Source organism: Lipomyces tetrasporus (genome assembly GCF_029532465.1).
Source record: "Lipomyces tetrasporus strain NRRL Y-64009 chromosome Unknown POJ06scaffold_8, whole genome shotgun sequence".
Lineage (NCBI taxonomy): Eukaryota > Fungi > Ascomycota > Lipomycetes > Lipomycetales > Lipomycetaceae > Lipomyces > Lipomyces tetrasporus.
Window position 1 is genome coordinate 92397 of NW_026611603.1, and position 14111 is coordinate 106507.

Sequence of the window (14111 nt, forward strand, 5' to 3'; positions counted from 1 at the left end):
ACTTCACGCGTCACGGACGCGCCTTCTTTAGATTGTCTCTGAATCTGCGCTAACCTCCGATTTAAAGTTTCGGCCTATAAAGTTACGAATAATGACGAATCGAATAACGAATACTGACTGGTGGCACCTCCTTAGGCCCAAGACCCTTGTTGAATTCAGTTTATATTAGTTACATACTATAAGCAAATGAGATCGACCAAGCATTATCTATGATTAATAAATATATATCATTTTTTCGATTCTTCAACTACGATTGGTTTCTCCGGATGAGGAGAAAGAATAAAGTCGCCAGGAATCAACTTCACAGCCGGATTTCTCTCCAATCCAAATCCAGGCTTATTTAGAACCGAAATATCGAGGTATCCATTCACAGGAATAGGCTCGTTAATAAAAAGACCGCCAAATACGGGTAGAACTGAGCGGCTATCTGGAGAGTTCGCAAGGTACTCTTGGAATGGAGTATTATTTTGCGAAGCAACAAAATGGTAACTGTATGGACCGCTAGCATGAGGGACAACAGGAATATCATATGCTGCTGCCTGTGCGGCTACTTTGACGAGCTCTGTCATACCACCGAGCCACATGACGTCCGGCTGAATGATATCAACGCATCGATTTTCGATAAGCTTGCGGAAACCGTACTTCGTATACTCATGCTCTCCAGTCGTCCACTTCATCCACGGGCACGCCTGTTTCAGCTGCTTGAAGCCATCGAAGTCGTCCGGATGCAAAACCTCTTCAAACCAATTAATGTTAAGATGTTTCGTGGCAATGGCAAGCTGTATAGCATAAGACACGTTAAGCGACATATAACAGTCGACCATCAACGGGAAGTCTGGACCGACAGCTTCACGGTGCTCCGATAAGAACTTCACATTTTTCATTAGTCCTTCATGCCCTTCATCAGGCCCAAATGGTAGGGGGACTTTTCCACCCCAAAATCCCATGCTCTTCGCACTCTCTGGTCTGGAGCCTGTACAATAGAAACTGATGCGCTTCATTGTTGCACCACCAATCATCTTGTAAACCGGCTCCTGACGAATATGACCCAGTAGATCCCAAAGTGCAAGATCAACCACACTGATAGCTGCAATAGTCAAGCCCTTGCGGCCGTAAAACATACTGGCACGAAACATCTGCTCCCAAAGCAAATTATAGTCACGAGGATCCGTGCCAATAATGAACCTTTCGAAGTGGTTTTTAACTATCCAACATGCTGGAGGACCACCAAAGCCAGTTGCAAACCCAAGAGAACTATCGGAAGCCTCCAGCTCGACGCAGAACGACCCCAAGACATTAATACCCCAACTAACGCGTGAAGATTTATACTGATCATATCGCGACATGGGATTGGAGATAGAATTATCGATTAGCCTGTGAAATGTGAGTTCAAAACCTCTTATAATCAGCTAATTTGCACACTCACCAATGGCCACGCTCGACATTGTGATAATCACCTCCAACTCCTTTCCCTTCAATAAGGTATGTGCGAACCGCTGTGATAACAGGAAAATTTGTTACCGATGATCCATTTGTGGAGGGCATATTGAAATCGATCTGCTTCACCGAGAATTTAGTAATTATGAAACATTAGAAGGCGCGCCTCCTCTCCCTAGCCGGCCTTCTCTTATACATGATTGTAGCCGCAGATTGTTACTGGATTGACGGGGTTTGAGTCGGCCCGATTGGTGATTTCGGCCGGTCTAACCATCGGGAGAAAAACTCGAGGGAATGTTTGGCCGATTGCCGAGACTCCCCCCGGCACGAGTAGCGGCGGGCTAATGCACGTGGATTCTATTCCACCGAGCCTACATACCATAAGGTACATCACTTTTTTTCATTTGCATTGTGATTAATGACTGGAAGCTGTCATTGCCAAGAGTATTATCGTCAAATTTAGTGAGAAGCATGGCACTGATTCAATAATTTTTGTATATTTCTCGTACAATAAGTGAGTCTGAATTTGTACTGCGAATTTCTAGATGAGCGGTGGGGTCACCCGGCCGGTTAGTAAGCTAGGCTAGACCAAGTGTTTCCTTCAAGTACTTGTTGTATTGCAGGAGACCTCTATCACTCACTGCCACTCTTATCTCGTCATATAGTGTAACGAAATTGAACGGGACTTCCTTATCCTCTACCTAAATTAATGACAAGTCCTCCATGGGCAGAATGCATGAGGAACCGGGTTTCCTGTAATAGCATATCGAGAGATCCAGCGCGCAAGAGTCTACTCCTCCGCATTTGTGTGACACTGTCGAGTTGCAGCAGCTTGAGACTGTAATTTCCTCGGAGACGCGTCGTGAAGAGTAGATAGACTAACATAGAATTGAGCAGCAGAAGCGTTAATGCTGCTACACTCACTAGTTTGCATGACTGAAAGACTTCGATATCACATTGCTGGAAAAGACGTGTTGAAGTTGGTACAGTGGTGTTAGCCGGCCCCAAGACCCATACCCTACGTATAGAAGAATTACATTTCAGATTTTACTGTCAAGTAATTTCTTTTAATAACGAATATAAAATTATCCCCCCATTACATATAAATTCTCTAAAAATTCAAACATGCCAATTCTTTACACCAATATGAAACAGATATCAATGTACTTATTTCCAGCTGGACGCTTTCAAGCTGAATCATGATTGTCCTATAGGCTTCTGAGAGTCCCAGGCGATGTCATAGCTACCCAATCGGGAAAAAAGCTCTGCCTCCATCCGCTTGGCTGCTGTCGACCCGCTGAGGATCTCCCCCATCATATCAGTTCCAGGTGGGAACTCAGTCTCAAAACTTGGTTCTCCGGCCCCTCTCATATTGGCCAAAACTGCTTGACGAAAGTGCCACCTTAGCAGTTCATCTCTCTTACCATCCGATTGTCACCTGGATCTAGACAAAACAGGGTCAAGTATTCTCCCGTCTATTCCATCAAAATCTTCATTGAAACAGGTTATCTTATACCCTTCGTCTGGGTTGATGGAGAAATAAAATCCATCAAATTGCTCATGCATATGGGACCGCATAAGCAGGCGATTCTGGCATGAGTTAATGCCCGTGTCACGTTCTCCTATTCTGTTCGTAATCCACCGAGAAAACCCACTCTGCACGAAATAACCTTCACTGGACAATGGGAAGATGTGCGCGGCGTGGAAAGTACTCCAATTATCTCTATCAGCCCGTCTGTTAACCGGCCAGTGATCACGCACTTCCCATCTCTCTCACGGACCTGCATTCGGAATGTAGCATCTCTGTCGGTGGATGATTGTGAAATTATTCGTATTATGCATGGCTCATATGTGATACATATTGTGTCTGCGTCAAATTCAGCAGCCGCTACATACAAAGACTTCTTTAGAATATTACCTTTGTGAGAATAAGACCTTATATCATAGTGGCCTGGCTGGAGAGGCTCATCGGTTGGCGTTAGGTCGTGTCCGGTGCTTCGCAAGGTTACGCGATACTGATCAGTTGTAACGATGAGGATGCCCAACATAGAAAGTTTTTTTTAGTTACAGAAGAATTCAATATCAGTCCACCGAGCGCTTTATCAGGCTCTGCAAAGTTGTAGAAATGGACATCTCTACCGATTGCTCTTCCGCCTGCCATATACTATTGATGCGTTTCTTTCTTCTTTGCTGACGCACGGGTATCTACAGGGACCGATCAGATCACACCCCTACAGTTCACCCCGCTCCCAAACCCTAACCTGAGCGAATAGACGTAAAAGACGACTTATTTGTTGGGATGGCATTATTAATTATATAGGGGTGTTCACGAATAAAAAATTTCTTATTCGTATTTGTTATTCGTATTCGCAGGATTTCAGTTTATTAGTAACGAATAAAATCCGGAGCGTCGAATACGAATAATATTATTCGCAATTCTGCGAAGACGCTAGTGTAATAGTTAACCTTTACTTCAACCAATCATGACGCGTTATCACATGGAGGGACCTCTGTTCGCGGAGGCACTCGTTGAAAGGCGAAACTATGACAAAGTTGATGTTATTGAGGGGTGCTAATAGAAGGGAGCTTGCCAGCGAGGCGTTATTTTCAGGGGTAATTTACAAAGTGCTTCAATAATTTACAGTTTCAAGAGCCAAGTTAGCCCCTTACAGCCTTCCAGCTCGATGCGATGTAAGGAGTAAATTGATAACGAGGTGTGCACTGTTTTTCTTCCTAGTTAGAGGTTATTTTCTAGGCACATATATATAGATGTAATATCCTCGAGACTGGCAAAACATCAGTCCAGAGGACGACCAATCATTCTGACTATCAGTATCTTGCCGAACTATTTACTCCTAACTTTTGGATTCAATAAATTGAAATGGAGACCAGAGGAAACCGCCAAGATTACCTAGCACTGAATGACGGCTACGACACTGAAACTCAGATAGTCACTGTTCTAGCCCAATTCTAGATGCCACAGACTCTGGTTCATCATCGTTGCACTATTCCATTGGCCAGCCAGAGTTATATGCAGAAGTTGATCCAATTCTTCAGCTTTCCGACTGTGAAATTCTCCCTTCCGAATCGGTATCACAACCGCAAAGTTTCAGTTCAACTATTGCGGAGTCATCAGTTAGTCAGACGGGCAGAAAAGAATCATGGTTTTGGCAATATTTTACTTGTACGGAAACTCGCAGCGAGTGGTTTGACACCTGAATCAAAAAGAGGCAATTTGTGGATAGAATCATCCGATGTGCAGTAATTGACGACCATACCGGAAAGGAATGTAATTGGAGTACGACCGACTCCAAGAGGCAGTTCTCTTCCGCCAACATGACGCGCCATCTAAAAGAAGTTCATTTGATACTGCCTCCGGGCGCCAAACAAGTCGTCATTCCATCAATTATGGATGAATTTGAACTATACAGAGCACAATTGAAGGAGGAGCTTTCAGCAGAATGCAAAACAATCGCATTATCTCTTTATGTCTGGACTAGCAAAAATAACTTGCCAATATTAGGCGTGATTGGCCATTGGCTTACTGAGGATTTCGAATACCGAGAAAAAGTCCTAGAATTTAAGGAGCTTGAAGGACCACATAGTGGAGAGAATCTTGCCGATACGGTGGAAGAGCTACTTATAGAGCTAGACCTTGAACACAAAATGATCTCGATTACCGGAGATAACGCAACAAATAATGAGAGGATGGCTTCTGAGCTATTTGACAGACTGCAAGAGAAGTTTCCCGAACCGCTTTTCCGTGGTATAGACAGCTACTTTCTTTGTCTTGCCCATATGTTGAACCTCGTCGTGAAGGGTGTCCTTCGTGCTTTGAAGGCCGGCACTGCGAACGAAGCGTAAACGCTATGCGATAGCCTTGAGAGCGGAGATCATGAGCGTTTCGAAATCCAAGAACCGCTTGCCAAGCTTCGGATATTGGCTGTCTGGATCTCCCGAAGCTCTCAACGAAGAAAGCAGTGGAAGAACATATGCACGCTAATGAATCTTCCGACCAAATATATCGAATATGATATAGACACAAGATGGAATTCTACCTTTCGGATGCTCGATGATGCTCTCAATGCACAGCGCCAAATTGATGAATTCCTGCGCTACATTAGCTTGCCTAGGTTCTCCATGGCAGATTGGGACTGGCTCCGCCAGGTCCATACCGTCCTTTCAAAATTCAATGAACTTACCTTGCTCGTGTCCGAGAAGCAGCCACAGATAAGTAATGTCAATATATTATGATCTACAAGATATACTGGAGCAGGCATCGTAGGGGAAGGGAGAGTTTAGCGATATCGATGCAAGAATTGCACGCGCTGTGACGGAAAGTACGAAGAAATTCCAAAAGTACTACACTTTTATGGATGCCTCCGACACATACTACACTGCATTGATTCTTAATCCACGGGTAAAGGGAGATTTGCTGATGAATGAACTCGAAGACGACGACGCCGCTAGGGAGATCCTGCAAGCTCTTCGACTCAATCTCGATCGCAACTATCGGGCGGACAGTCAAACCCCCTCATTACTAGTGCAGACTAGCCAAGAGAGCACCAAAAGGTCCAGCGGGTCCAGGATGTTTCGGAGGTTGAAGCCATTGGCTCTACAAACCGAGTCGGACATCGACCGTTATTTCAATAGTCCCCGAATAGGTGTTAACGCAGATTCCATGGATGATCCGAATTGGCTGTTCGAATGGTGGCGGGTCAACAGGCGCGATTTCCCTCAAATGGCTGCTGCTGCTCGAGATTTTGTTGTAATATATGACTTTATTAAAGCACACTCGAACCAACATACATAAACTACAGGTTCCTGTGACCTCTATATATACTTGGGACTTTGTCTTCTGGAACCTTCTAGACATCCAATTGGAATCTTCCAGACATTCCATGAATACCCAATTGCGTCGTCGTTACACATTGCTAGAATATTCCACAATCTACGATCGTAGGCTAGAGTGTTCTGTGGAAATCCTGTGCATCTTTCTTCAACATCGTCTTTCATATTTTATCGTGGACAATTTATTCGATATCGAAACGAGCAGAGCGGAGAAACCCAATGAATAAACAGTGGATGGGTTGTCGACGCAGGGATGTGAATTTGCGATCTTGGTCTCGGCCAAAAAGTCGACAGGTTGAAGTTATCAGAGTTTTAAGATATCAAGGTATATACGCTCGTAATGGTTGGTCTGTTCTGCAATAAGCCCCATAGGATTTTGTCCTGCAGCGGAAGGTCGGGCCTGAGTGCCGCAGACTAGTCGACGCCATTCTTTTTAGGGCAAATATCAAAAATGCCCGCCAAACTTTTCATAATATCAAAAATGCCCTCTGCGGCGTACTCCTCGTACCCGCAGCAGGGCTAGGGACTCTGTTTACCGCTAAGAAACCTAAATTATTGGCAGGCACGCGTAAATTCATTTTTATTTATCGTCGCGTCGAGTTGTAGATAAGGCATATCAGCGCACACTTATCTTTTGAGCTTGTAAATAAATAGTCCTCGTCAATCCCTCTTAGACTGCAACTTAGTCGAACACCTAAGACCTGCGGATCCAAACCACCCATCATATTTGACATAGTCTTTCCAGTCAGTCTCATATTATGCTACCTGCAGTAGGAGATACCCGGCTCGAAAGCTACACTACTAATCAGAAAGACTCGGGATCATTGTAGCATCCTAATTGAATATTTCAACACTAGTTTCAAATATCTCAATATTATTACGTTATTTATGTATTTATATTTGTTGATATCAATATTTTCCTCCGTATGCATATCGCAGATTCTCTATCCCGTATCCACGACGGATATCAGGATATATCCGTTATCCGTCTATCTGTGCCGATCCCTAGAAGTGGCAGCACGTAGCAAGGAAAATCTTACGACTTATGTCGATGATATACATAGGTTCACTGAGTTGTGGTGTGGAGTCGCGAAAAGCCTAATAATGGAGCGAAAGTGGTCAAAAGCGGACTTGCGGACCACCCAGCCCGCGTCTCGCGCTAAACCCCGGTTAGATGCAAAAGGCTCGGCAGGACAACCTTCGCCACAGGACATCTCCGTTTGGTGAGTACCACGGTTCATGGAATAGCACAATCGTGCACAGGTGGGCGCGATGATGTTACGTGCGGCACCTTCCTCGTTGGTCGACCCGATGGGATACTATGTAAGGATTCGGCCAGGAATTGTCAGCTCCGGAAACAGTGCAAAATATTTTGATCACCACAGAACCTACTCCTCTAAAAGCACGACACAAATATCATATGTTATTCCGGAAATATTGGAGCCTAACACAACTTCGACTAGTGTGACAGCATCTAAGAATGAAACACCGGCGACTACCGTGTACACTAATACGTCAACTAACTTTACGGCATCGTCATATATCTCCACTCATGGCAGTTTACATACAATGGCAAGCTGTTTTATGCGCCGATTGCATGATGGCCACTACGTGGAAAATCTTTTTCACTTGTTGAGTCCTTGTCATCATCATCCCGATCAGAAGTACATCCATCAATGCCTTGCAGTGATCCCAATTTTCTCTGAAGATATGAGGCAGCGACTCGAAACCAGTAATCACATTCCACTTTTCCGCCATTAAAGTCATCTTCATCTTGAAGGATCTTATCTATGGCTTCTGCCGCGCAAGCATGCAAATCACGGCCTATCGCCAGATGGAAGTTGCAGAGGAGAGATGAAGGACGCGGAATGCTTCAAGACTCCCAGCAGTCACATTCATCATGGTGGTCAACTGAGAAACGCCGCTTGCTAGATAATTTTCTGAGAAAGTATCGCCCATTTTCATATTCCAGACTGAACTTAAATAAATCAACTGCCTCATGAGGCAGTGCATCCAAAAGTACTGCATTAGATGGATTGATGCTTTGGCCGGATAATAATTCGTTAATATCTTGGTCCTCAAATTTAGAAAGTGTCCCCCGTAAGCTCGAACGGCTATTAGGGCTAAACGGAATAATATATGCAACTTCAAGCACAGCATGGTGGTGCTGGCTTGCCAGGGATCGCTGGCAACGGTGCGTTCTCGTCCATCACTCCTCCCACAACAGATATCCAACCGTCGCGCTCAATCAAATCCACTACTGGCGGCGCTAGGTGGTCCGAATACTCACGCGTCCAAAGTACCGTCAATAGATGGGGTCTCCGCTACCAGCCCGTCTTGTACGCACTGGCGAAAGGGTTTGGTGGTTATCCGGCCGCGACTATCCTGATTTCGGGTCCGTCTGTTCCCTCTCATTCGAGCGAGGCCTATATCGAAGTCTATGCTAAGTACTGATGACGGTCTAACCTGGGAATTTTGAGTCACATAGCGTACGGTGCCGGTCCAGAGACGAACCCCAACGGCTACGACGCGATCTGGGAGCCTTTTTCATGATTACAACGGCCAAATGCACGGTCAGAAGCTTGCCCACGTCACCACCTCTGAATTGAGGACATGGTCCGACCCTGTAGATGACGTGGCATACTCCGAAAGTGCCCGTCCAGGCATGGCGATTGTCGCACACATTGAGTCCACAGACAAATACATCATGACATATGAATACTGTGGTATCTTAGGATGCCCAGTCTAATACCAAGTGTCCGACTCCCCTCATTTTCAACTCAGTGGAAGGCGTGGCTCTCGTCTCGAATGATACATCAGCCACAATGCCTAGTGGTTGGTTCGCCCTACGTGATTTGGACCCCGCACCCAAACCGGGATGACGGATCAGGCCTCATTATTGCGAATGGCAACCACCAGGAAGCATTGTTCATCAACGAGGATTCTGTCGATCCCTCTGGTTGGAAAATGGTTGATGTTGGTCAGTGGTCGGCCTACTCACGCGAGCTGAGGATCATTAATGTGAAGGTAAGAAGAAATTGATGTTGTCGAATTGAGGCACTATGGGAGACGGAAGCAAAAAAGGTGACTTGCGGTGTTGTTGAGATTCCTACCTAATGATGCCAAATTGAAGCGGGCTGCAAGGATAATGCAAGGCATTCGTGGGGGTACTAAGTGATTTTCTACTATTGCAGCTCGATGAGAGGCTGAGCGCGTTTTTTTTTTGTTTGCAATGAGCTAAATTATTAATTCTCATTCGCTCTTCATTGTATAATTTCCCAATTCTCCCAACACCAAGGCATTGTACACAGAATATCGTTCATGATAAGTTTACCTACACCAATGATCACCATGGAACTTGATATTAGGGTCAGGATTTATTAGTCCTGATATAGAGGCGCGCGTTCAATCGTGAAACAGTGACTTCCACATCCCGTGGTTGCGGAGCTCTCGTTCAATTAGCCGAGTAAGTGCGAGCAATATGACTTCTGGGTGGGGTGGCGGCGGACGGAATGAGTCGGTTATCCCCAAAATCGTCACCTCTGAATTTATCTGTCCGCTTCGGCAGCATATCTGTCAAGTTCGACTGGCTTAGAGTTTCTTCTGGATAACTTCGCCACTGAGAGCCTGCGGAGACAAGGATACAATTCGAAGCGGATGTTCCCATCAGCCTTGGCGACGCAGTTCGCACATCTCAATATCCATCGCCAGTTCTTCCAGTCTACTAGAAACCCGCCCACCAGTGAATGATTTCCACAATGGCTCGCGGTGCTCGAATACCTCATCCATTTCCTCTAGCGTCCGCTGCTTCGTCTCAGGCGCGGCAACCAAGACATGAATGAATGCCGCGATATTGAAAGACCCAAATATGAAGTATAGACGCCACGTCGTAGAGCGGAGTAACGGTGGAACGGCGAAGCCCTGTGCGAAATTGACGGCCCAATTGGATGCAGTCGCCAGAGAGACCGATTTGGCGCGTATACGCAGTGGGATGATTTCTGGGGAATACATCAAGGACACCGGCCCCCAAGACAAGGCGAATGTGCTAAGAAAGAGGTAGGAGCAGGCCAGGATGGTGCGAGACACGGCTAGATGATCGACGATCACCCATGTGATGGGTTGGTTTGGATCAGAATTGGGCTCCCCGTACCTCATCAGCAACCCACCGATCAGGAAGAGCCAAAATGCCAAAAAGATCGAGCCGATGAGGAGGCTAGGCCGGCGGCCCCATCGGTCGGTCCACAAGATAGTGGGGATCGGCACGATCACGAAAATGGAGTACAAGATCGCCGACGCGAGCAAATAGTTTTTGATGCCCGCGGACTGGAAGATATACACGAGGTAGTACGCCAACATGCTGGCGCCACACAATTGAGTCCACACCTGGATCGCCATCGACAGGAAGACACGATTGCGCATCTTGCGTGAGAATAGTTCATGGAACGAGTTGGACTCTTGATCCCTCTCTAGCCGGATCTGATCTTCGATCTCTTTGTACTCTGCGAGCACTATCGGGTTGTTAATATCGCTATTAGCCGTGCGCAAGAAAGCTATCACATGCAATACCTCGTCCCATCTGTCCTTGCTCGCTAGCCAGCGCGGCGAACGCGGGAACCAGAACAGGCCAATAAACAAGATAATTGCGGGAATGGCCTGGGTTGCCCACGGCAAGCGAAAAGCTGCCTGCGAGTTGATAAATGAGCAACCGTATTGGACAAAGTACTGAAGCATGAAGCCCCAGGAAAGGGCATATTGTTGAATTGAGAGTAATCGTCCGCGGATCTTGCGTGGAGCTATTTCCGACTGATAAATGGGTACAAGCGATGATGTCAGCCCTATGCAGAGACCGGATATTATGCGTCCAGCAATCAACATCGGCACCCCATTGGACGTAGATTGCACTACGGACCCGATGCACCACAGTAAAGCACCGACCTGAATGGCGACCTTGCGCGAAAACCTGCCAGAGTCAGCTTTCAAGTTTAACCCAGAATTTTAATCTGATCGCTCACTGATCACCAAGGAAACTAGATGACAGGGCTCCAAAAAAAGAGCCAGCGGCCATTGCACTCGTGATGGTGCCCTGCCGCGTCCCCAGTGGATTACCGAAGTAATTCTTATACTGGCGCGTTCCAAGGATGACGGACATGGACGCGACATCGAGCCCGAACAGTGCGCCACCGAGTGCGACAAACAGCGAGATGGTGTAGATATTGAGAATTTGTACCATTGCTAATAAGTCTCCATGAAACGCCGAAGGGGAGGTATCGAAGCTTGCCACGCTAACTACTGAAATGGTTTCGGGGATGCATCAATCATGGTTCACAAAGAACGATCTGCAGGCCAGCGCTAACGTGAACCCTTGCGTTGGGTGGACTACTGCAATCCGAAAACTTAAAAATTGGACACCCCGGCCAAGTACAGTACCTAGCCCCAAGGATGATTGCGCACCGCCACAACGTTCGGTGCAGCACTGCGCCGATATCCGAATTCAGAGGTACGCGTCATGCAGTTTTTAAGGTGTCGCTGCTATGTGTAAGTCTGACAACATGTTTACCCTAAACATTCCGACCAACTACAATAGTATTCCACTGTAGCTTCGAAGTGGTTCTCCTACCCTGACCCTAATCGGTTCGTTGAGTTGCACAATGAGGGTTACGCTGATTGCGGTGGCGTTGACTGGGATACCCCTAACATGCGATTGAAGTATAGTGCATAAGGCGGCTGGAATGCTTTTCGGGTTCGGTCCAAATGAAATGTTCAATAGTTCAAGGAGAAGAACTCGTTTGAGTCCTATCAGGTGTCACTCGTTGGGGGGGTAGCGGATTCACCTCCGTCATATCGCATTGTTAGAGTTTAGCGCGTAAGCAAGCTGCATTAGCCTAAAGCCACATGGCGCAACGTTAAATTGGATTCCAAGTTGGCTGAAGCGAAATTTTTCCGCTCGTTTCGATGGCCAATCCACTAAAAGTATAGTTTTGGCATAGGCTTCACAATCACGTACATGCAACAGTTTACCTTTGCTCTCGCACCGCATCAATATATCGGCATGGTCACAGACATAAATTCGCGATCTCTTGCTGTCTTGATTTTGTGGGTTTCTAGATCCATTCCTGACGGGTGACATCCTCTTTCCATTACCAGACATCCATCGCCCCTTCAGAGAGTAATACCTCAAAGATCTGAAAGATTCGAACAACGAACAAAAATGTCTACAGAAATTTCAGCTCCTTTGAAAAAGTCCGTGGAGAATTCCAAATGTGAGTATCGACGGCTGGGCAACAGTGGTCTGAGAGTGTCGGTGCCTATCTTTGGCTGTATGAGCTTTGGTGATCCGAAGTACATGTCCATGTCATGGACTATTGGCGAAGAGGAGGTAAGGGCCTTATGATAGTATTCTCTATTGTTCTCGCTAACAACAAAGTTAGGCACTCCCACTCCTCAAGGCAGCCTATGACCGAGGTCTCAATACTTGGGATACGGCTAATTGCTACTGTAATGGAGCTTCTGAGGTAATTGTTGGTAAAGCCCTTAAGAAGTACTCTATTCCTCGCGAGAAGGTTGTCATCATGACGAAGTGCTTCTGGGCCGTTGGGGAAGAACCGGGTAATATTTTTCATAATGTTTCTTCCTGCAGTGCATTGACTAATACCATTCATAGAGACACTGCACTGGTACATGAGGGACATGGAGAAATCTAAGGACTATCAGAACCAGTTTGGCTTGTCCCGGACCGCGATCTTCAATCAAGTTGAGGCCTCTCTCAAACGACTAGACACGGACTATATCGACCTATTACAGATCCACCGCTTCGACTCAACTACTCCAATTGAAGAAACAATGAAAGCCCTATACGACCTTGTCCAGTCGGGAAAGGTTCGTTATATCGGTGCGAGCAGCATGTGGGCAACCCAATTTGCTCGCATGCAGTTCTGTGCTGAACTCAATGGCTGGACGAAGTTCATTAGTATGCAAAATCAATACAACTTACTGTATCGCGAAGAAGAGCGAGAGATGAACCGGTTCTGCAACGATACTGGTGTTGGTTTGATACCTTGGGCTCCCCTTTGCCGAGGTCACTTGGCGAGACCGCCATCAGAATTTGGCTCAACACCTAGAAGCGAGTTGGAGAAGCTGAGCCCGCGATCTACTGGGATAGGAGAACCAGATCTGACCATCATAAAGCGGGTCATGGAGCTTGGGGAAAAGCATGGCTGGCCAATGGCTCACGTCGCCCTGGCATGGATTAACAAGCGTGTCACGAGCCCCATTATCGGCTTCAGCAGCGTTGAGAGACTGGAACAAGCAATCACAGCGAGGGGGAAGTTATTGAGTGACGAGGAAGAGAAATATCTCGAGGAACTTTACCAACCAAAGGCTGTTCTGGTTCCGGAGGCGCTTTAAGCACCATGCCAGCAACCGACCGGCACAAGCGTAGTGCTGGCTGTCCCCGAAAGTGGCTCGGCTACGCCTACGCCTTCTCCCATTGGCTCGCTGCGCCCCTGAGCCACGTGTCGTAATAAAGTTTTTCCGTTTCCTCACCGTTTCCTCCTCCTTTTCTTCTCCTTATTGGATTCTTTTGTGTATGGTGCGGGACAGCAAGAACTGACCACGGGTGAGAAGCCGCCAATTTTTGGTTCACCCTAACCCTTACCTAAATGCACACGTACGTGTGGGTTATGCCCTATATAGCATGCGTCAACGGTGCGACTAATAGAGCCTAAGAGAAGCAACGAACACTGTTATATTAATACAAGAAAATCATCACAAATGATTATATAAAATCCATTATACAGCATACGAAATTTATATCTAAACTCACT

At 46.4% G+C, this 14111-nt stretch overlaps 6 protein-coding genes across 6 annotated transcripts; 3 read left to right on the forward strand and 3 right to left on the reverse strand.

Annotated features, from left to right (window-relative positions):
• Positions 1 to 227: 227 nt before the first annotated feature.
• POJ06DRAFT_282533 (enolase C-terminal domain-like protein) lies at positions 228 to 1545 on the reverse strand (the record flags this gene model as incomplete). The annotated part of the gene is made up of 2 exons (XM_056190037.1): positions 228 to 1374; positions 1427 to 1545. 2 exons carry the CDS (start codon positions 1543 to 1545, stop codon positions 228 to 230), a joined length of 1266 nt encoding a protein of 421 aa, XP_056041973.1.
• An 865-nt stretch (positions 1546 to 2410) lies between these two features.
• POJ06DRAFT_296408 (uncharacterized protein) lies at positions 2411 to 3598 on the reverse strand (the record flags this gene model as incomplete). Its single annotated transcript, XM_056190545.1, has 5 exons — positions 2411 to 2854; positions 2888 to 3172; positions 3199 to 3304; positions 3356 to 3452; positions 3506 to 3598. 5 exons carry the CDS (start codon positions 3596 to 3598, stop codon positions 2635 to 2637), a joined length of 801 nt encoding a protein of 266 aa, XP_056041974.1. The 3' UTR covers positions 2411 to 2634.
• A 4829-nt stretch (positions 3599 to 8427) lies between these two features.
• POJ06DRAFT_302458 (uncharacterized protein) lies at positions 8428 to 8837 on the forward strand (the record flags this gene model as incomplete). The annotated part of the gene is made up of 1 exon (XM_056190766.1): positions 8428 to 8837. One exon carries the CDS (start codon positions 8428 to 8430, stop codon positions 8740 to 8742), a length of 315 nt encoding a protein of 104 aa, XP_056041975.1. The 3' UTR covers positions 8743 to 8837.
• A 193-nt stretch (positions 8838 to 9030) lies between these two features.
• POJ06DRAFT_257284 (uncharacterized protein) lies at positions 9031 to 9526 on the forward strand. The gene has a single exon (XM_056188124.1). It carries the CDS (start codon positions 9097 to 9099, stop codon positions 9328 to 9330), a length of 234 nt encoding a protein of 77 aa, XP_056041976.1. The 5' UTR covers positions 9031 to 9096; the 3' UTR covers positions 9331 to 9526.
• Position 9527: 1 nt separating this feature from the next.
• POJ06DRAFT_257286 (general substrate transporter) lies at positions 9528 to 11534 on the reverse strand. The gene is made up of 2 exons (XM_056188125.1): positions 11301 to 11534; positions 9528 to 11248 (listed from the first exon to the last, which is right to left on the reverse strand). The coding sequence occupies exons 1-2, from the start codon at positions 11516 to 11518 to the stop codon at positions 9955 to 9957; spliced, it is 1512 nt and encodes a 503-aa protein (XP_056041977.1). The 5' UTR covers positions 11519 to 11534; the 3' UTR covers positions 9528 to 9954.
• Positions 11535 to 12245: 711 nt separating this feature from the next.
• POJ06DRAFT_257288 (Aldo/keto reductase) lies at positions 12246 to 14089 on the forward strand. The gene is made up of 3 exons (XM_056188126.1): positions 12246 to 12664; positions 12717 to 12894; positions 12950 to 14089. Exons 1-3 carry the CDS (start codon positions 12497 to 12499, stop codon positions 13690 to 13692), a joined length of 1089 nt encoding a protein of 362 aa, XP_056041978.1. The 5' UTR covers positions 12246 to 12496; the 3' UTR covers positions 13693 to 14089.
• Positions 14090 to 14111: the final 22 nt, after the last annotated feature.